Below are 22,189 nucleotides of genomic sequence, written 5' to 3'. Positions count from 1 at the left end.
CTTTCCAGTACTCAAGTTTTATATCATTAAAACCAGTTCAGGGCAGGAAGGACCTGTTCATGGTGCATGGATCATACCTTGACAGAGCTGGAGTGTGGGGTCCTTGTGAAAAGGGAATATTTTAAACTAATTTGACAGGGAAGGTGGTCAATCAGGCATGGTCAACATTTATTGTCCACCCCTAATTACCATTGAGAAGGTGGTGGTGGGTCGCTTTCTTAAACTGCAGCAGTCTATGTTGTGCAGGTACACCCTCAGTCCTGTTAGGTGGGGGGCAAGATTTTTATTCAGTGGCAAGTCTAAATAGCATGAGACTTGCAGGTGGGGGTGTTCCCATGCAACTGCTAACATTATTCTTCCAGGTGGTTGAGTTTGTGGACTTGGAAGGTGCTACTGATGGTATAGGGAGCGAATGTTTGAGATGGTGGATCAGAAACCAAACAAATGGGCTGCTACGTCCCGGATGTGCAGGTTGCTGTAGAGCAAGAGCTGCTGACAACACTTGCCTTCACTTCGCTAATTGTGAATTAAACAATGGGACAGGAATTGGCCACATTGGAACAAGCCCAGGAAATTGTCTTCATTGGATATTATATAACAGAGTTATGGCTGTACTGAAACAACATGGCTAGCAACATAGCAAGCTGTGCAGCTGAAATACTGTCAGGATCCATAGCCTTTGCAGTATCCAGTGTCCGGTGACTCGAGCTGTTTCTTGATGCCACGTGCAATTTTAAGGAGATGGGGAAGGTAGCGGAATAAATGTAGCAATTACAGGCCTAATGTTTGGAAATACTGTAAAACAATCCTGGAAAAAAAATTAATTGGCATTTAGAGAGCTGTGGGCTAATAAATAAATGCAAGATTTCTATGCATTTGACAATAAATTCATCATGTTCTGAAATACAGGACATAAAATTGCCACATCGACTATGTTGCTTTTAAAACAGAAATGAAATTAAAGATTGAAAAAAGATGAAGACTAAAGTACCTGGAAAAAATGCTGAAGAAAGTAAATTAAATGAAAATAAATTAAGCGAAAATGAGTTGGTGTACACAAAGCAGGTACCAATCTTTTGAAATTAATGAAGCTGATGCTGCCCACCCAACTACAAGGCAAGTGTGCTTTGTGAATTACTTGTTTGCCTTACCAGTTACAAGTGCAAGTCGCTCAATTCCAGAAAAGTCAGCATGTTCAATGGCCATGACACCTGCAGCACCAAACAACTGTTCAGGGTAATTATAAATGAGCTGCCTGAAATATAAAAATTGAAGTGTATTCATATTGTTTTTTACTGCAACACTGTATTGAAAAAAATCCAGCTCACTTATATGAATGTTTTGCAAACTAATGTTCTTAAAATTAAAATGCCATGACTACCTATTGATAAAACAATTAATGCCATGTTTCAGGATTCGATCCACCTTTTCTTTCATTTTTTCCTTTTCAGCCAGTTCAATTTCTGCAACTTTTGCGGTAGAATCTACTCGTACGCGTGAACCAAATATCTGTCAAAAGATTCAATGTGATTAAAAGTAATTATAGTTACTTGTCCTTGCCTACTGGAGCCATGCAGTTTCATTAAGATCACAGAAATGAACACCCAAACAATTCTCACCCACCTTAATTTTATCTGTATCCATACTAGTGTTTGCTATCAGAATTTTTGCATTGTCAATTTTCTTTGGTTGGTTTACTCCAATTTTCTTATCCAAAAGAAAACCTGTAAACAATTGTACACACTTAAAATATTTGAACAGTCTTGATAAGGTCAATATTATCTTATTCTTAGATCTAACTATTCTCTTCCACGGAACATCACTATTTTCCAGAAAAAAAATTCAAACGTTCCTGAATTACTCAGATTTATGCCCAGCCCCGCAAAATTAGTTAAAGGCTGACAAAGGTTTTTCCATCAAGTATTGGTTAGCAGAATGAATGAATGGCTCATGACAACATTTTGACTGAATAAAATCACATTTAATTTTAATTTTGTAGATTTGGAAACAAAGGTAATGAGAAATTGTTCAAATTATTATTTCCCTCATTTGTGCAACATAGGAATAAATATTCAGCAACAAAATGCTGCGACTACACACATTCACAGAAAATTATCTTGAAGAGTTGGATTTAAGTACAGCGGCTTTATACCATGACTATGTAAATGAAACAGCCTGGGAGGGAAGGTTAGGAAAGATAGAACTTTCAAGAATATTGTATAATCTATGACTATGAATGTCCGATTTTAAAAGTGATAAATCTAAAATCCATTTTTTTTTTTTTTAAAAAGAAAATATTTTATTAAGGCATTTATAACTTTAACAATTTTAAACATCAGGTTTCAACAAGAACAAAACAATATAACTAATACAGCCGTACCATACCCCAGCCAACATGACTTACAAACAGGACCACCTTCCCCAGCCCCCTTTCCACCTGTTCTCCTGCCCGTACTCGTTCCCCCACCCCGTGCTGACAGCTTAATTTTTCTCAAAGAAGTCAATGAACGGCTGCCACCTCCGGGCAAGCCCCTGCAGCGATCCCCTCAAGGTGAATTTAATTTTCTTGAGTCTGAGAAACCCCGCCATGTCACTAACCCATACCCCCGACTTTGGGGGTTCCAAGTCCCCCCCCCCAACCTAGTAAGATCCGTCTCCGGGCCACTAGGGAGGCGAAGGCCAGAACATCAGCCTCTCTCACCCCCTGGGCTCCTGGGACTTCCGACACACCAAAGAACGCCCCCTCACATTTAAAACTTCTGACATGACGTCAGCAAATCCCTGCCAGTAACCCCTCAACCTCAGATATGCCCAGAACATATGAACATGGTTTGCAGTACCCCCCGTATAGCGCCCATACCTATCCTTTACCCCCTCACAGAATCTGCTCATCCGGGCCACCGTCATGTGCATTCTGTGGACCACCTTAAATTGAATTGAAAATGAAATGAAAATTGCTTATTGTCACAAGTAGGCTTCAAATGAAGTTACTGTGAAAAGCCCCTAGTCGCCACATTCCGGCACCTGTTCGGAGAGGCTGTTACGGGAATTGTATCAGGCTGAACCTGTACACGACGAGGATGCATCGACTTGCCTCAGGGCCTCCTCCCATAATCGAGCCGCCAACTCCCCATCCAACACTTCTTCCCACTTTCTCTTCACCTCCCCAATCGGGGCTCCCTCCCACTCCCTGTAGATCTCTGAAACCTCCCCCTCTCCTGTTCGTGACACCAGCTTATCCTGTAGCCCCTGGTGCGGCAAGATCTAAACCTGTCTCCGCACAAAATCCTTCACTTGCAGATACCCATTCCCACCTGGCAACTCAAACTCCTCCAAGCTCAGGAAGCCCTCACCAATAAAAAGATCTCCAAATCTCTTCCCACTGCCATCTCCGAACCCCCCCCCCCCCACCCCCGGTGCCCACACTGACGCCCCCTCCAACCCCATATGCCAGACCCCACACCCTCACGGCTGCCACTATTACCGGGTTTGTGGAGTAACTGGCCGGCGAGAACGGCAGAGGTGCCGTTAACTGTGTCCCAAACTCGTGTCTTTACATGAGGCCACCACCTGCTTCCACACCGAACCGCCCCCGCCCCCACTTCCTGACCATCGCAATATTCGCCACACAATAATAATTTCTACATTTCGGAAGAGCCAGCGGGGTTTTACCTGCGCCAAAAAAAATCCCAAGATCACCGCATTTACTTTTTAAAAGAACACCTCGGGGACAAAAACTTTCAGTCTGTACCTGCCCCACTAATGACAACGGGAGCACATTCCACCTCTGAACGCCCCCCCCTCATCCGTTCTATCAACTGACCTAGATGCACTTATGCAGCCGCTCCCACTCCTGTGCCACCTGGATACCCAAACACCAGAAGCCTTCCCCCTCCCCCCTGAATGGCGTCTCACCCTACTGCCTCTCCTGCCCCCTTGCCTGGATCGCAAAGACCTCACTCTTATCCATATTCAATTTATACCCAGAGAATCTACCAAATTCCTCTAATATCCCCATAATCCCTTCAACAACCCCCCAACGGGTCTGATATGTGTAAAAGTAAATTGTCCGTGTAAAGAGAGACCCTGTGCTCCACTAAAAGCCATTTTAATGACATACTAGTATTATTTCAAACTCATCACTTAATCATACAAGGGAGAACCCAAAGTCCATCTACTATAGACGTACCCAGATAGTAACATTTTTTCATCAATTTTGAAATACATTACCTTCATCCAGGTACGAATCAATCAAGCTCCCTCCAAGTTTCTTAATCACATGAATAGCTTCAAGGTTGCCAGAACCTTTCAGTCTGACGACAGCTTCTACTGCCAGACTAGAAAAGTGATTTTTGTGATGAGTCAGCAGCTTGGAAGAGAGCGTGGTCCTTGCAATATTCATCAGGTCTTCATAGAATTTTGTTTCATCATCCCTGATAATAAAATGAGTCAGGGGGAGATCAAGAACGTCTATAATTGCAGGATAACACAATTGTACAAGCACTCAAATCTGCTATTTGCATCACCAAGCTCAGTTCAACTCTTTCAACGACGCAACTATGCAATCCAAATGAAAGTCCTAATGATCAAAGACAAGCGAAGCAATGGGCAAACTTCAACCAATTCAGTTTTTATAGTTAGCAAGTCACTGTGTGGATTTCTATGCACAAACCCAAAATATGAAGACTAGTAGCAAATGATATATAGTAATTCTTCCCCAATCATTTAAAAAATATCAGTGTTTGTGGACTAGCTGAATTGAAGCTTATCCAAGACAAATGACATGCTGGACTTCAATTGTTATGACATTTACAATAGAAGAGAAGAATAAAGGATGAGATATTTCCTACAAAAATGCATCCATGTAAGTCCGCTGCTGTCTTCTCTATATAACTGGAGAAATGAAGGCAAGTGTCTCATATCTAACAAGCACAACAGGCTATAAATTTGTTAGATATTGGCGATAAAAATAAAATTGTTATACAGAAAATCTGAACTACTTGCAATTTCTTTTAGCATCTGTGTACATCATCTAAACTCAAGTATATAATTCAAAACATGTTTAAAATAAGTTATTTTAGATCCAGTAAAATAAAACTAAGTAGTTATCAATGGATTTCCAAAATCTTAAAACTGGGAAAATTTGGCTCACGAAAACTAAGATTTTGCCTCACAACATTCACCAATGTTTTGAGTCAGAATGAAAGTGTGTGATTTGATAAGGAAGATCCCTTGACTTTTCATAACACTAGTCTTAGTACAAATGATCTCACCCATGATCCACTGCAGCTTTTTTCAAAGCTTCCCTTGCTGCTTGGGTTGCTTTCCTCCAGCCTGCAATAATTGTCTGAGGATGAAGCTTTTTAGCAATAAGTAATTCTGCTTCCTAAAAGGAAAAAAAGAAAATTTAACTCAGAAATAAATAGTTTAGTACCAAAGTTTATTGACACCCAACCAAGCATATTACAGTAACATTTTCAATCGAATAACCGATTGGATTATTTATTTGGAAGCAGAAAATTCTTCAGTAATAGTGAATAGTCCATTAATTAAATGCTTAAATACTTAAGACTGTCAAAAAACAATATTTGAAAGCAATTTAAACAAAATACACAAAAACATTCCTTTGCAGGAAGAGTGATTATATATGATTTCTTCTTTTTTTTTAAAAACTACAAAATGCAATGAGAACATGCTCAAACATCCCCGAGTGGCAGTTACAAAGTGGCATTGTGGAAGTATTAATTTAACGTTCTCCAATTTCCCATTCTGCTGTCAGAGGGAAATATTCTTATTTCCTGTTGCCATTAAAAATTAGGCAACATGAAAATTCACCTCAAGGATACTTCATTGGAAGGAAATTAAATGCCATGTGCAGTGCCACTTCCATTGGATTATCTGACATTTCACCAAATGTCTCTTCCGTTCTACTGAATCCAAGTTGAACACATTCAGCTCATACTCAGTATCATTCTTACTGAAAAATTTCCCAACAGGCAGGCAATACCACCATTGTCAGCATACTCCCAAACTGATTGAGAGTGCGTTCCAAAAATAACAATGATACAAATGACCAATATAATCATGTTGGTCTCAGAACTAATGTTGACCAGAACTCCCAGCTCTTCAAAGAAAACCTGCCACACGATCTTTTATATCCACCTGAACTGAGAATAGAGCTTCAGTTTAGTTTCTCATCATAAAAAATGCTACCTTCAACAATGCAGTATTCTGTACATAGAGTATATTCTGTACATAGAGTATGTTTGAAAACAGGTTCACAAGAGAGGCCTGCCATTGAACCAAGGTGATAACTTAAACCTCATCATCTGGCTCAGCTTCATGTTCTCCAGCAGCTTTCATTCAGTCATCTCCTCTTCCTGGTAAAAAATGCTTAATGTCAAGATTGTCTGAGAGCAGAAACACCATTCACTTATCAGATATCCAGCACTCCTCAGATAACAATAGCCATGCAAAAATCTTAGGACTTTTAAAACCACCTCATTTTAACTTCTGAAACTTGAATACTGTGTCCTTCATTTCTCCAACTTCCAGTTCCCCATTCTTTGCAGTTACTGTTTCATCACATCCCAGTTCACTTATCAGATCCATGAAATTAACCCACTACTTGTTCCATTATGTGCTCCAGTCCCAGCTTCTCATAGCCAACCTCATCCAAATAATGGTGACATCAAGCACCATCTATTACGCCTGGTTATTGGGCTTGGTTATTTTTTAAAACAAAAAATGTTAACTTTTTAAATTTCACACCAAAAAGTACAGCTTACAATTACCCTATTTAAACACTACTACTCAATTGCCCAATAAACAAGAAAAGAAACATACAGCTTTTATTCTATCTTAATGTGGGAGAACTGTGGACTCAGCATCAGGCAGATCAGAATGCAACTCTTCTGTCCAAAGATTTCTCCAAAAACTAACTGCCTCTCTAAAGTTTTTCAAAACATCTATTTCCATTCCTTGGCTCCACCCAGCAATAACCTCATTTTACATACGCTGAAAAACAAATGATCTCTGCAGGCTGCAAAGCACATCAACTCCCCAGGGACTTTCCCCATCAAACAACAGTCCACTGGTCAAAGTTGAAAACACATTTCTTTGTCAATTTCACCTTCTGGCTGCTAAAAGCATCCAGGCCCTGCAAAACAAGAATTTAAAAAAAAAATAAAACATGACCACTGCAGTGAAACTCACTAACCCCAGGCTTTTAATCCTTAAATTTCCCAATATTTAGAAACCAATATTCCTAAAGTCTTCCAGTCATCATATCCATCATCATTCTTTTCCTCAAAAATGCATCCTCGACTCTGCCATGCTTTCCAACGACCAACTTGTACATCAAATCTTTCCATTCCCTCAAAGAACTTGGAAAAATGTATTTCTATATTCTCATCTCCTTGTTGGAGACTCCTTATTACGGTTTCTAATTTGCCCAGAGCAACAAGGCAATAAATCAAAATTACAAATACTAGTTTGTTGGTATGTCACTGCTGTCTTTCAGCTGCCTTCAATATTCAACAATTCCATCCTATATAAAATATGCATGGAATGTTGATTAAAGTTCTAGGAAAGTAATGATAGGACATAAAAGTACACAGAGTGTAAAGGCACACGGCTCTAAATTCTGTTTGGCAATCAGTTTTAAAACATTGGTCATAAAACTTCAGATAGCATTGCATGAAGCTGGTACAGACCATAACAAGAAAGAAACAATGCATGTTTTTCTACTTATCCAACACTTCGTGTGGTCTGGAAACGTTAGTTATATTCCCCCCCATCCCAACCGAAGGTCTCCACGCTCCTGGTTTGTAGTTTCCACTGTATCACTTTCCACACAATTGTAAAATGCTTTAGACATGCAAAAAGCAATATGTAACTGCAAGTTGTTGCCTTTCATCATTTAAAAAATCAATTAGAATCTGGAAACATTTTCATGCAAAGAAATGCTACTAGTGCAATTTGGAAAATATAGCAACATCGCCAGCAAAATGGAGATATATTCATGGGTACTCAATTGTTCACATGTATTATTCAGGCACACCAGCAAACATATCCTATTTATAAAACCCCCAAATTAATGTTTTTTAAAAAAAACATTTTTTATAATTTTTTAATTCTCCTTTTTCACATTTTCTCCCACATTTATACCCATCAACAATAAACAATAATCAGCAAGATATGTCAATCCCCATAATAACAACAATCCCATCTGCCCACCAACCCCCAAACCTCAACCCGCATGTTTACATAAACAAATGACAAAAAGGAATCAGGGATTACCCGTTGTCACCCTTAATCTACACAGCTCCCCACCCCCCAACCAACGCCATCCAGCCTCTGAGAGAGTACCATACATGATACCCCAGAGTTGAACCCCCCCCCCCCCCCCCCCCCACCCAAGTCTCCAGCTCCTCCCGTCCACTGCCTCTTGTAAAACTCCTCCTCCCAACCTCGGTTCCCTCCCCCCAACTTTCCACCCCGGCTAGACCACTCGGACCCTGTCCTGCCAGGGTCCGATGGCCGCAGCTCCTCCCCCCACCTCACTCCCGTTCACTGGCCGGCTTAAACCGGCCAGCGTGGAGGACCCCGCCTGGGTCCCTTTCCCCCTTGCCCGGCCCTAGAAAAGCCCAAAGATCGCCTTTTTGCACACAAACCCCGCATATCCACCTACACCCCAAAGAGCCCTCATTTCGAGTGAAAGTCCCGTCCCTTCTCCAAATATATACAACATTGGCTCCTTTAGCCTCTACACACCCGCGCGCAGTGATACAAAAAAGAAAATACAGTCATGAGGTTACATCGGCACATGACCATTCCTCAATTTGTCAGTTCTGCCCACAGTCCTTCTGCCTTCGCAAACTCCTCCGCTGCTTCCGCCGTTCCAAAATAAAAGTCCCTGAGCTTATAAGTCACCCTCAGCTTCGCTGGATATACAATGCCGCACTGCACCATGCTAATGTACAGTGCCCTCTTCACCCAGTGAAGGCAGCCCGTCTCCTCGCCAGCTCCACAGTAAAGTCCTGGTATACACGTATACCAGCTCCAGCCCACTGCACCACCCGCTTCTGCTTGGCCCAGCTCAGGACCTTCTCCTTCACACTGTACCTACGGAAGCAGAGTCACTGCCCTTGGCGGCTCACTCGCCTTTGGTACAGGCCTCCATGACCGATGAGCCCGATCCAGTTCATATCGGGAGGGATCCTCCCCTCCTCCAATACCTTTGCCAGCATCGCAGCAAAATACTCAGTCGGCTTTCGGTCCTTCAACTCCTTCGGGCAGCCCCACGATCCTCAAATTCTGTCGCCTGGATCTGTTTTCCAGATCTTCCATTTTTCCTCGCAGATCCTTGTTAGTGTCCATCACCTTCTGCATCTCCTTCCCCATCGAGGCAAGTTGATCACCGTGCTGCAATAGCGTCTCCTCCACTTCCTTCAGCGCCTCCCCTTGCTCTCGCACCTCCGCCACAGCACTCGCCACCGCCGTCATCACCGGGAGAAACCGCCTCCTCCACCAGTGCACTCAAAACCTCCCTCATCTCCTTCCTCACCGTCTCCATGCATTTCGCAATCTGCGCCAAATGCTTTTCGAATTCCGCAGCCATCGCCGTAGTTATTTCTTTCAGTCGTAAGCACTGCGGCCTCCCCGGTGCTCCAGCCTCCATTTTCTTTGTTGACCCTCCCCAATTGACTTTCAGCCGTTTTTTTGGTGTTTTTTGACATCCTTCTTCTGTGCGCTGTCTCACGACTTTTACTGCCGTCGCTGGCCCTAGGACAGGGCGTTACTCCCGTCAATGCCGTTCCCGAACGGGAGCCCTCCAACGTGCGGCTGCCTCCCGCCTGCCGTCACCGGAAGTCCATCCCCAAAATTAATGTTAATGCCCTTTTCCAACCTCGAGCCAATTATTAGGTAAACAAACAAATCATCTCTACATAATTGTTGGCAAAATCCAAGTGTTGAGGGTGCAAAAGGATTCTTTGGCAAAGGTTTTTGCAATTGCACAAACTGAAAGCATTCCACTTACTCTCAAGAGCTCAGCTGCTAACACTGTCACAGATGTTGTTCCATCTCCAACTTCTTCATCTTGTACCTTGGACAGCTCTGTTTTTAAGAAGACTTAATCAGCAATAATAATAATCTTTATTGTCACAAGTAGGTTTACATTAACTCTGCGATGAAGTTACTGTGAAAATCCCTTAGTCATCGCACTCTGACACCTGTTAGGGTACACAGAGGGAGAATTCAGAATGACAATTCATCTAACAAGCACGTCTTTCAGGATTGTGGGAAGAAACTGAAGCACCCGGAAGAAACCCACGCAGACATGGGAGAATGTGCAGACTCCGCAGACAGTGATCCAAGCCAGAAACTACTTCCTTTATTTAAAACTCTCCAGCTAGGAATGTTGCTCAGCCAATAGCTGCTTTTCCTTCCCCATTATACCCTTCTCTATCCAAAACCATCGGTCCTGCCAAGTGCCAACCAAAAAAGGGTCCAAGCCAAAGCGGAAAAAAATATATTCAACTTAAATTTATGCAAATTTTAATACTCCGCAAATGTGTACATCTTATTTTCTTGCCAAAATGGGGCTAACTGCCATGGGTGCTCTCGCTTATACCCTACCTATTGAGAAAGTTCCCTGCAGCAACACATCCACTGAGCTTGAAATGTTTATATGCCAGTACGTTGGAAAGCTACAGCATAATGGCTAGACTGAAGAAACATTCAACTCAGCCCAATTCTCATTTCCACCCATAGACAAATTAAGTCGAAGGCCAACAGAACTGATACATTACTTAATAGGCCTTTCCCAATTCTAGTTTTTACTCTAGCAATGTACTTTTTGGGCTCATTTGAATTTTGTGTACAAGATTGGTATTCATATTAGGTCATAACGTCCTGGTTCTCCTGCGTTCTTTTGGGATGGGGGGGGGGGGGGGGGGGGGATACCCCAATAATGCACAAGGTATTCCCTGTTGAAAATTCTCAGGTAAGGATTGTCCAGAAGGGCTAACTTCACCTGGACAGTTGTGCTGAGCTGGGAACTATCTGACAAAGCAATTTAAATATCTAACTTTGGATGATTCCGCCAGTTTTACCCTCTGGGGGAGTTTGAAGAAAAAAACAACAAAGCTTCTAATATAACAGTAACTATTTTAAAGACCCAGCTGGAGCCCTGCAGTTTACACCCCCCACCCCATCCCAAACCGTAGCAGCTGGTGCCGTAAAAAGGGGGACATGTCTCCCGTTGCTGTGCTAGTTACACCACGCTACTGCAGCCAGGAGCGTACTTTGCTGCTGCTATCTCCCCCAGCCTGAAGGAGGGAGTTTCAAAGGACAGGGGCTTTGCAATTACAATAAAGACAGGTCCCTCTGGAATGGCAGTCCACCAGTGACGGTCACTCAGAGGAAGTTACAAGGAAAAGCAGCTATTAACTTACCAACCAAAATTCTAGCCGCTGGGTTATCAACACCAATAGCTTTAAGGATTGTTGCTCCATCATTGGTCACAGTCACAAAAGAATCTCTTCCTCCACTAAGCAGTATTTTGTCCTGTAACAGGAATAATTCCTTAAGAGTACGGTTGTAGTACAAAAAACACTTTAAATATGCAACACCCACAGAATGTTCTTTCCTATTAGTTTACAATGTTAAAATTAAAATGACAAAAAAATCTTAATAAGCTCCTAAACTCAGCAAAAAGTACACACAACTCAATTTACGTTAAACCGTGTAAACTTCGAGAATTTGCTACTTACCATGCCTTTTGGACCCAAAGTACTTTTAACCAAATCTCCGACTGCAATGGCACCGACAAAAGAAGACTGAAATAAATCATATATGCATCATGCTGAAATAGTTTTATCCAACGCAGAACTATAATTAAACTTCACTATGCAACAGGAGAAATTGTCAATGGTTTCATTTCCTGTATTCGGGCAACTCTGGATCAGCTCTCAAGCCAGTCCCTTTAATTTCCACAAGCCATTAGATAATGTATGTGGCAGGCATTGATCGATGAAAGAGCCCAACAAAGGGAAGGAAGTAGTCCAGAGTTCCAATTAAGTTTGGAAAACTTAGTTGTACTGGAGTGCAACACTGAACAATAATACTGGGAGTTGGGAGACGGTTGCGATGAAAGTAAATTATATTTTATATATTTTTTGCAGTAATATCATTAAAACCTGGGTTAAGATGGTATGACTGTTAGAGCAGTTATTAAGGTGTGGTAAAGTGAGGTAAGCACTGATCTGAGGGGAAGTGTTCTGCCAAAATATCTTGAGAACCATTTATTTGTTTAAAGATAGCTAGCTAATAGAACGACTCCTGGGTCGTAGATAATTTATATGGGGTATTGTGTTTGGTACTGGCTAAACAAGCCAAGGGACATCTCGTAAGAGACAAAAGAATGCCTTATGCTTTGCGTACAGATGTTGAGGAGCCAGGTCTGTCTGAAGAGTCCGTAGGTTCTAGAACTCAAATCTGAACAGCCGTGTTTCAATTTGGTCCCTGAAAGGCTCACTCCCCAAAGATTCGGCACAAAAAAAAGCAAATAATACCGATTGTTAACTTTATTAGTAAGAAGTATTTAATATGTATTGGTTTACTTAATTGGAAAAGTGGCAGGTTTAGGAAGTTACGGTTTCTTCTTTTACCCAAGAACTATTAACCGTAAAGCTATTTCTCTGTTGCTAATGTGATTAATTCTGTGATTAAATTAAAGTATATTTTAACATAAAAGATAGCTATTGGTTGTGTGGTGCAGTAACATTTCCTCAGTTTTACAAATTGCATAGTTGGGTTCTTGTTTGGAACCTTTTTAAAAATAAATTTAGAGTACGCAATTATTGTTTTCCCAATTAGGGGGAATTTATGCAGCCAATCCACCTACTCTGCACATCTTTGGGTTGTGGAGGCGAGATCCACGCAGGCACAGGGAAATTGTGCAAACTCCATATGGACAGCAACCGAGGATCGAACCTGGGTCCTCAGCGCCGTGAGGCAGCAGTGCTAACCACTGCGCCGGCGTATTGCCCCTTGTTTGGGATCCTAACAGGGTAACTTAATTTCCTTCTATAAATCTAATTTTGTTTGTATTTAACGTTTAATATCTAATTGAAATTTATTGATTGGTGTAAATTTCATCTAGGCTTAAGGAAGCAGATACAAGCTTCCCACTGGAGAGCAGTTGTAGTTAATTAAGGAAATTAGATTAAACTGGTTCTTTTGTACTGTGGGGCTAAGTCTTCAATTTCATTGCACAGAAATGAGAGTTGAATGAGTGAGGGAATTAGGTGGGTACTCGTCTACTGTTCTAACTTTGCAATTGTCCAACAGGCTTGGGGTTCTTGTTTGTTTAAGAGTGGGGACTGCAGGGTGGATGAGCCAATTGGCTGTGGCATTGTGGTACAAGAAGTCATTCAAGTGGGAGAAGCATAAAGTATTGTAGTTGTAGCAGCAGACAGCGAGGGAGATTGACACTGTTCTCTGCAGCTTGCCTAGTGCAAGGGGTTCAGGACATCTGGAGTAACTTGTGTGGGAGGGAAGAGTCTAGTGATCATTGTCCATGTAGGTACAAACACCATAGACCGGGCAAGGAACAAGGCTCTGCACAGTCATTATGAGGAGCCATGCACCAAATTCTAATTTTCTAGTTATTATGAAGTACCTTGAACTAAACAGAAATCTCCCTAAACTACTTATCCCATTGACCTTTGAGCAATGATACTTCTTTTAATTTAAAGTGCCGAATTATTCCCCCCACCCCCCCCATTAAGGGGCAATTTAACGTGGCCAACCCACCTCCCTCCATATCTTTGGGTTGTAGGGGTGAGACCAACGCAGACACGGGGAGAATGTGCAAACTCCACACAGACAGTGACCTGGAGCCGGGATTGAACCCAGGTCCTTGGCGCCTTGAGGCAGCAGTGGCGAGCAATGACACTTCTAAGTTGTGCAACTGTGCAGTAATCATTCACAGACTGCTCACAAGCTGTTTCCTTTAAGATATTACATGCGTATAAAAATTAAGGTATCATTGATTGAACTGAACTAGTGGAATACAAAGAAGTGATTATGCCTCTGAACATTAACTTCATTACAGGAAATGAAACTAGTTTTGAAGATTATACCAAGATCTACTGTCTACAATAATCAATTAAATTGAATCCAAACTTTAATTAATCAGACATAAAACGCTGACGATTACTGGTAAAACAATACAAAATTTAATTCTGACCCCTACTGGTATTTTCAGCTCATCACATCTGCCCACTACCACCACAATTTTGATTTAAAATGTTTTCGAGACTAAATGTTTCAAAAACAAAATATCTGGACCTCTTGAACAAGGAATTATTGCTTACCAGGCGGGCTGTCTCAGCTTTTTCCTCATCAGCACCAGCTTTGAAGATGTTCACAGGAGCAAATGAAAGGGAAGCCTATCAAATAAAAATTAACCTTAAAATGAATGTTGCAATTTGAATGAATGATAAAACAAGTCATTTCAAATGTGACAAATTGCCAGTAACACAGCATTTACTTTCTATTTATCCCAACTTCTAAATATTACTGTATTCAACCGTTGAATTTACTTGAATAATAAATGAATGTGCATCAGATTGAGATACAGGGAGCCTTTTTTTCCTTTACGCGACACAGGCAAGGGCAGCATTTGTTGCCCGACCCTATTTTCCCTCGAACTAAGAGTCAATCACATTGCTGTGGATCTGGAGTCACATGTAGGCCAAGCCAGGTAAGGATGGCAGATCTCTTTCCCTAAAGGACATTAGTGAACCAGATGAATTTTTATGACAATCAACAATGGTTTCATGGTGGGGCAGCACGGTGGCGCAGTGGTAGCACTGCAGTCTCACGGCGCCGAGGTCCCAGGTTCGATCCCGGCTCTGGGTCACTGTCCGTGTGGAGTTTGCACATTCTCCCTGTGTTTGCGTGGGTTTCGCCCCCACAACCCAAAGATGTGCAAGGTAGGTGGATTGAACACGCTAAATTGCCCCTTAATTGGAAAATTTATATTTAAAAAAAACAATGGTTTCATGGTCATCATTAGACTTTTAATTCAAGATTTTTTTTATTGAATTCAAATTTCACCATCTGCCATGGTGGGATTCGAACCTGGCTCTCCAGGGCATTACCCTGGGTGCCTGGATCATAGAATTTACAGTGCAGGAGGCCATGTGGCCCATCGAGTCTGCACCAGCCCTTGGAAAGTGCACCCTACTTAAGCCCATACCTCCACCCAATCCTCGTAACCCCACCTAACCTTTTTGGACAGGAAGGGCAATTTAGCATGGCCAATCCACCTAACCTGTACATCTTTGGACTGTGGGAGGAAACCGGAGCACCCGGAGGAAACCCACGCAGACACGTGGAGAGCGTGCAGACTCTGCACAAAGTGACTCAAGCTGAGAATCAAACATGGGACCCTGGAGCTGTGGAGCAATTGTGCCACCCTAGTTCAGAAACAATACCACTAAACCACTGCCTCCCCGCTTACGCTGCAAGGCTCAATAGCACATTACTGGACAACTTTCATAGATTCATAGAATTTAGTGCCGAAGGAGGCATTCGGCCCATCGAGTCTGCATCGGCTCTTGGAAAGAGCATCCTACTTTTTGTTTTCGTATTTTTAATTTAGAGTACCCAATTCATTTTTTCCAAGTAAGGGGCAATTTAGCATGTTCAATCCACCTACCTTGCACATCTTTGGGTTGTGGGGGCGAAACCCACGCAAACACAGGGAGAATGTGCAAACTCCACACAGATAGTGACCCAGAGCCGGGATCGATTTTAATGACTTCACCACTGCCAACCAGGACTTCAGCCACCAAGCTGTGGAACCCCCTCCTATTGCTCAGCATCAAATGTGTTTGATAAAGCTCCTTCGAAGTTCCTTAGGGTGCTCTTCAAAGCGCACGCTCAGTACCACAGCAGTTTCCCTAACAGTGCGCAAGAATACAGCAGTAAACAGAAAAGCAACCACTGCAATTATTTTCTATCCTATAAGTACTGCATCGACTCTCATTTTTGCTTTTATTACCTCTAGACTTAACCATGCCATGTTCTGGGTAGCACACTTCATCGACTCTGCTTCCAGTATCCTAACATATAACAAGTCCTGCCATCATTTGCTGCTGTGCTTACTGACCTACATTGATTCCTAATCCACTAATACCATCCTTCTGTTCAAATCCTCTATAGCCTCCCTCTTCTAGTAATAGCATCCAGACCTAGAACCTGGCCTCTTGTACATGCTGCATTTCCTTTGCTCCAGCAGTCATAGCTTTAGCCCCAAACTCATTCCCTTCTTCCGGGGCTCAACTTAAAATCTACATCTTTGACTGCACATTTGGACACCTGTTCTAATGCTTCCGCCAATATTAAGAAACACAGAAAATTTACATCACGAGGCGCCATTTGGCCCATTGAGTTTGTGATCAACATTGTTGGCCCATCTCCCTTCCACAAAGTTTTTTTTAAATGTGGAGGTTTCTGTCTCTACCAACATTTCAGGTAGGTTCCAGCCCTCCACCATTTTCTGTGCAAAATATTAGCTCAATTCCCTTTGAATCCTTCTGCTAATTATTTTAAATCTATTTAAAAAAAATTTTTAGCGTGCCCAATTCATTTTATTTTTCCAATTAAGGGGCAATTTATCATGGCCAATCCAACTACCCACGCAAACAGGGGGAGGAAGAATGTGCAAACACCACACGGACAGTGACCCAGAGCAAGGATCGAATCTGGGACCTCGACACCATGAGGCTGCAATGCTAACCACGGTGCCACCCTATTATTTTAAATCTAATACCCTGGTGATTGACCCCGGCGTTCAGGGATTTCGGTCCTTCCAAATCATTCCACCTAGAACCATTTCATCCACTTCGAGTAAATTCCCCCCTCGGCCTCCTGGGTTAAAGAAAGCAATGCCAGCCCATCCAATCGTTCCTCATTGTTAAAATTGTCTATTCATGATAGCATCCTAGTAAATGTCTAGCCCCTCCCTAGTAATTTCTGCAATGCAGAGCTGTATGCAGTACCCTAGCTGTGGCCTAACTATTGTACAGTTGCAGCGCAACCTCAGGCTTGAGCGGGGCTGGTTGGGCTGTTTCGTTGCTGTCTAGCCTGTGTCAGCATGCAGTTTCCCAGCTCTTACATTATGTGCCTCTGCTAATAAAGTATGCCATGTGTTGCGAGAACTATATCCCTGCACTGATAAGATCCCGGGAAGTCACTTGGTAATGATAACGGCGCTGCAAAAATGAAGCTGTGCTGGATTCTGATCCAATTCATTCGCATTTTGCAGAATTGAGTTTGGAGTGGTGGCGAGAATGGGCCGCGCGTGCGCTCTCCCCCCCCCCCCCCCCCCCCCCAAAGTGCTGGAACTTTCGGCGACGCCGTTTGTCCGCCCCTTAGGCCAGCCTCCTTGCTTCAGGCTCGGATTCCGGCAAAAGACGACGGCCATCCTCAGGCCTGGGCTCCTGCCCCCGACTTTGATTCTCCTCGAATCAAGTCAATTCCAACACCGTCCTCTCCGCCTGAACAACTCCCCCCTCCCCCGGGGGCCGTCCACTGGGAGGGGCTGGGGAGCGACTCAGGAACGGTGTGACCGCAACACGTGCTCGGGCCGGCGACAGAGGGAAACAAAAGGCCCGCGCCCCCTCCGCCAACCGACTGAGAAAATGGACGACGCCGCCCTAAAGAGCCGCTCCGCCGCCGGTGCCCCGGGCGCTCCCGCTTCAGCCACCTACCATGATGGGAACCGCAAGCGTTGCCGTCCCCTCAGCCACTGCCCAACCGCCGGAAACTACGTCACCGCAACCCGGCAATAAGCCCCGCCTACTCCCGGATATGACGCCCGCCTCCAATGCCCCGGATGTAAGCCGGATGGGACAGGTGCGGAGTGGAGGGGATTCAAAATGGAGTCGCACGGCGCTGAGTTAGCGGATGTTAGGAATCATAGAATTTACAATGCAGAAGGAGGCCATTCGGCCCATCGAGTCTGCACTGGCCCTTGGAAAGAGCACCCTACTTAACCCCATGCCTCCACCCTATCCCTCTAACCCCAACTAACCTTTTGGACACCAAGGGCAATTTAGCATAGCCAATCTACCTAACTGGCACATCTTTGGACTGTGGGAGGAAACAGGGAGAACATGCAGACTCTGCAGAGGCAGTGACCCAAGCTGGGAATCAAACCTGGGACCTTGAAGTATCTGCTAACCAGTGTGTTTCCGTGCTGCCCCAATCTGAAATAAATGTAGAAATTCTGAAGTAAAAACAGTAGGCCTGGCTGCCTCTCGGGGGTTTATCTCTCCATAAGATGCTACTGAGCATTTCCAGCACTTTCTGCCATTAACCCCCCCTGATGGTGGGTTATTTATTTAGAGGCGGGTACCTCACCATGCAGCCAGTTCGGCTGGCATTGTGCTCCGTTGTGATGCCACCCTCCACCTTTGGAGGGCAGCTTTCCCCATTTGAAATGAATAGTAAACCATGTCACCAGAAATTGTGGTTATTCAGCAAAAAAAAGTTTATTAATCATACACTGCTAAGTACATTGCTCACTTCTCGTGAAGCAGCTTATTCCACAGTGAACTTCAAGAGCTGTTAAATGTCGAAACTGGGCAGCTGCCAAATATATAAACAATGATTTGTTTAAAAAATTTGGTTTTACTTCAAAACTAGAGGACTCTTGTAAACCAGGTAACTGTAGCAATTATAAATGTTTGTAAAATCATCATTCTCATGCTACAAAAAAAAAATGTTGACTATATTGGCACTTTTGACATTTGACAACCTCGGGCACAAAACATATGGGCATTCCTCAAAGCCAGCAATTTTGGCAAACATCAGTACCTGAAATGCAAACAATAAAACATGGTAACGTCTAACTAATTTTTGTTTGAAGTATAACCTATCCTCTGTTATGACAGAGCAATGCAAGAAAAACATGGAATGTTTGGAACTCAAAACACCAAAAGGGGTTATAAAAACATTTACAACAAAATTAAGCAAGGATGTGTGCCACTGCTTGTACTATTTTTTGTGTCCTATGTAAAAAATAATTTTAGAACTATTTTACTACTTTTATACAATTACTATATTTATGAAGGGAGACTATCACTTTATAACACATTCGAATTTTTTACAGTATTGTACAATATAAAAATAGTCGAGAAATATTAGATGCAAGTTTCATCTTTGTGTATTTTATAGTCTAGGAATTGATAACTAGCATGTGACTTTACAACTATTAAATGGCACTGTTTTACTGAAGGTTTAATACAACCAATTGCTAATCATGTCAAAAGTATTCTAATTTACAGTTAGAAAAAACTGCAATTTCATTTTCAGAATGTGATTCATTCAACAAATTAGACCTGAATGAAACTGTAGAAGTGAACTATTCCAAGCAAAAGGAGCAGCATTGACAGCAAAGTGTTTTGACATAATGACTGGACGGCACAAACATATTTTAACGTCTGCCAACAAATTCCTTTGAAATTAAGGGACATGCTGAATTATATCCTTGGTAATGTTACAATATTGCCTGGTGAAAGTGATTAATGCACATTTGTACTTGGATCTTGATCAGCAAAATCTCAGTACAAATACAAGTTGTATACCAGCATCAGTTAAGGCTAATGAAAAAAAACACACATCAATCACTGTAGAAACTGTTAGGTATGTCATTTGCCTGCAAAGAATACACACGCCTTAAAAAATGTGTAAGAATTGCTGGAAAAGCCAGCAGAAAAGTAGACTTGGACATCTCAGTCAATGCTTTGGGGAGCGGCATTTAATTCCAATTCAGTTAAATGGAACACTTTAAAAGTGACCATGTTCTAAAACCCAAGTTGAAATGCAGAATGATAAAGTAAAAAAGGGTGTTGTAATGGAGTTCCTGCTCTACATGATTTCCCTTTAAACTGGCATAGCATGTAAGGCTCAAAATACAATATTCCTAACTTTTCCTTAATTCAGTCTATTAATGTTAGATTTTAGAAGAGAGAACTCAGTCCCTGTCTATTTAACAAAGGTGCAACTAAACAAAATAGTGCTTCCTAGGCTCACATTGGTAGGTCAGTACTATTATGTCTTGTTTTTCTTGCTGTTCCATCATCTCTTGGCAGTGCTTTCTGTAAGTTTGACATAGCAGCAGTCTTTTCTATGTCGATCATAGCATATAATTCTGTTCGCCTGGTTGGGGTCTGTGGAAGTGGAGTAGTGGGTGTTTTGGGAGTCTGTGGGTTGTCTGAATCACTACCACCTTCCAAGTCAACTTGGATGTAGTTCAGTTGCCTATGTTCAAGACTTGGTCGTCTTATATCAAAATTAAAAACACTTGGGGAACAATCCAGTTGTCGTAAAAAATCAACCTTGTGTACATTAGGCTGAACAGTTACATTCGCTGTGTTGACATAGTTGTGCATTTGATCAAGATTAGTGTGATAACCATTTTGAGAAGGTGTCTTTGGTCCCAAACTATCTTCTTCGTCTCTGCTTAGTTTGCGTACTTCCCACACTGGAGGCAAAGAAGGCAAGTTTTCGTAATTCAAGAGTGTAGTCCTCCTCTGAGCAGAATTGTTGATATTCTGAGCATCTGTGCTATTATTTGATGTTAATCTACTCCGCCTGCCTCCTGAGGCATTCGGGATTGACAGGCCATTAAGATTTTCATACACTAATTTGTTAGTAGAGGGTGCTTCCTTGCGCTCATCACTGTCGTAACCAGTGTCCCAATCAGTACAATTAGTGCCGCTGCCAGCACTTGTCTGCTCACTTCCAACGGTTTCCTGTCTCTCCTTTTCCATGAGCTGCATTTGCACAGGAGTTGGTCCCAAAACAAACTTAACCCCTTCGGGTTCAAAGACAACTTGGGGGTTTCTCTCTTCGATGGAACAGCCATGATCTCCTAGTTGTCTGTTGACATCACCATTTAAAGGTCGGGGTTCTAATGATGGTTGCCCAGTGGATCTGCTTTTCAGTTCTTCATGTACACCAGAGGTATTGACGTATGTGTGGACCTGTGGATAGATGAAACATAAAGATATAATTGTTTAAAGAAACATGTAAAAGTGTGTATCATGCAATAGAAAAAAACCCATCAGTAGTAGAGCAATGATGTCTTCTTACTCATCATTCACAGTTCTCCAAACATTGTCGATTTTGCAGTGAAACTGACAGTGTTCACCATCTTTACCCCTCTGAAAACGGACTTCTGAAGTCTGCAGTTAAATGTATAAATGCTGAAGTTGCTGTCAGTGATTTTAAATTTCCCCAGGGTCCGCTGTTGAAGACCCCCAGACCGCAAACAGGTAGAAATCACTGATCTGATGCAGATTTTGTTCATTTAAACTATTAGTCCCTTGCTAAATGAGGTAACTGTGTTATTAACCCTGTACTAAGTTCATAATTACTGTTGAACAGCCTCACTGCCCCCAAAACTAATTTTATATCTGTGGAATGTCAAATTTCTGCATTTTGATTTTTTTTTTTTTTTAAATCACATTTTTAAAATAAAAGTTTCATCGTGATATTTCAGTTTCAATGTTATATCCAAATCATTTATTTTGCTCTTATGTGGAGAAACCACCAATTTGATTTCATATTGTGAGAGATTTTGGGATAGTGGAAATCCTTGCCATAAAAATAGGCAGATTTCTTCAAGGTCAGTGGTGAGTGCTTTTGCTTAACCGCTGACTGGATATCTCAACACAAAGTATGAGAGCATACCCTATTTCCAGGAGCTTTTTAAGTTAAGTTCTGCAGATATAACAATTCTTTATTTTCCTGATTTTTCTGTTCAACATAAAGCCAATAAAAACAAAGTGCTTGAAAATAGTTCCCCATCCACCACAACCTTCTTCCACCTGGCGGAATTTTTCTCTCATTAAACAATTTTTCCAAAAAAGAGTGGCCATGGGTACCTACATGGGTCCTAGTTATGCCCATCTTTTTGTGGGGTATGTGGAACATTCATTGTTCCAGTCTTCTCAGGTTCCCTCCCACAACTATCTTTCTGGTACATTGATGTTTCTGTGCCGCTTCCTGCTCTCGTCTGGAACTGGAAAAGTGTATTTTGGTTCCAATTTCCAGCTTTCTCTCAACGTCGTGTGGTTCATCTCTAGACTTTTCTTCCCTTCTT

At 42.2% G+C, this 22,189-nt stretch overlaps 2 protein-coding genes across 6 annotated transcripts in view; both read right to left on the bottom strand.

Moving 5' to 3' along the window:
* Positions 1-17,879, bottom strand: part of cct2 (chaperonin containing TCP1, subunit 2 (beta)) — a 34,492-nt gene extending 16,613 nt beyond the window's left edge. Inside the window, exons 1-10 of the mRNA XM_072485090.1 lie at positions 17,790-17,879; positions 14,385-14,459; positions 11,778-11,843; positions 11,460-11,571; positions 10,043-10,119; positions 5,274-5,386; positions 4,231-4,433; positions 1,624-1,724; positions 1,382-1,509; positions 1,152-1,255 (exon numbers count right to left, since the gene is read on the bottom strand). Of these exons, the coding sequence (XP_072341191.1) occupies positions 1,152-1,255; positions 1,382-1,509; positions 1,624-1,724; positions 4,231-4,433; positions 5,274-5,386; positions 10,043-10,119; positions 11,460-11,571; positions 11,778-11,843; positions 14,385-14,459; positions 17,790-17,792 (982 nt within the window). The 5' untranslated portion in view covers positions 17,793-17,879. The remainder of the gene's footprint in view (positions 1-1,151; positions 1,256-1,381; positions 1,510-1,623; positions 1,725-4,230; positions 4,434-5,273; positions 5,387-10,042; positions 10,120-11,459; positions 11,572-11,777; positions 11,844-14,384; positions 14,460-17,789) is intronic.
* Positions 17,880-18,547: 668 nt separating this feature from the next.
* The window catches only part of frs2a (fibroblast growth factor receptor substrate 2a), a 113,351-nt gene continuing 109,709 nt past the window's right edge, over positions 18,548-22,189 (bottom strand). For all 5 annotated transcript variants that reach the window (XM_072485085.1, XM_072485088.1, XM_072485087.1 and 2 more), the window contains one exon: positions 18,548-21,068. In XM_072485085.1, coding sequence (XP_072341186.1) covers positions 20,112-21,068 — 957 coding nt within the window. In that variant the 3' untranslated portion in view covers positions 18,548-20,111. The remainder of the gene's footprint in view (positions 21,069-22,189) is intronic.

The sequence above is a fragment of the Scyliorhinus torazame genome, chromosome 19 (assembly GCF_047496885.1).
Source record: "Scyliorhinus torazame isolate Kashiwa2021f chromosome 19, sScyTor2.1, whole genome shotgun sequence".
In the NCBI taxonomy this organism is placed as follows: Eukaryota; Metazoa; Chordata; class Chondrichthyes; order Carcharhiniformes; family Scyliorhinidae; genus Scyliorhinus; species Scyliorhinus torazame.
This window is presented reverse-complemented; position numbering and strand designations above follow the sequence as displayed.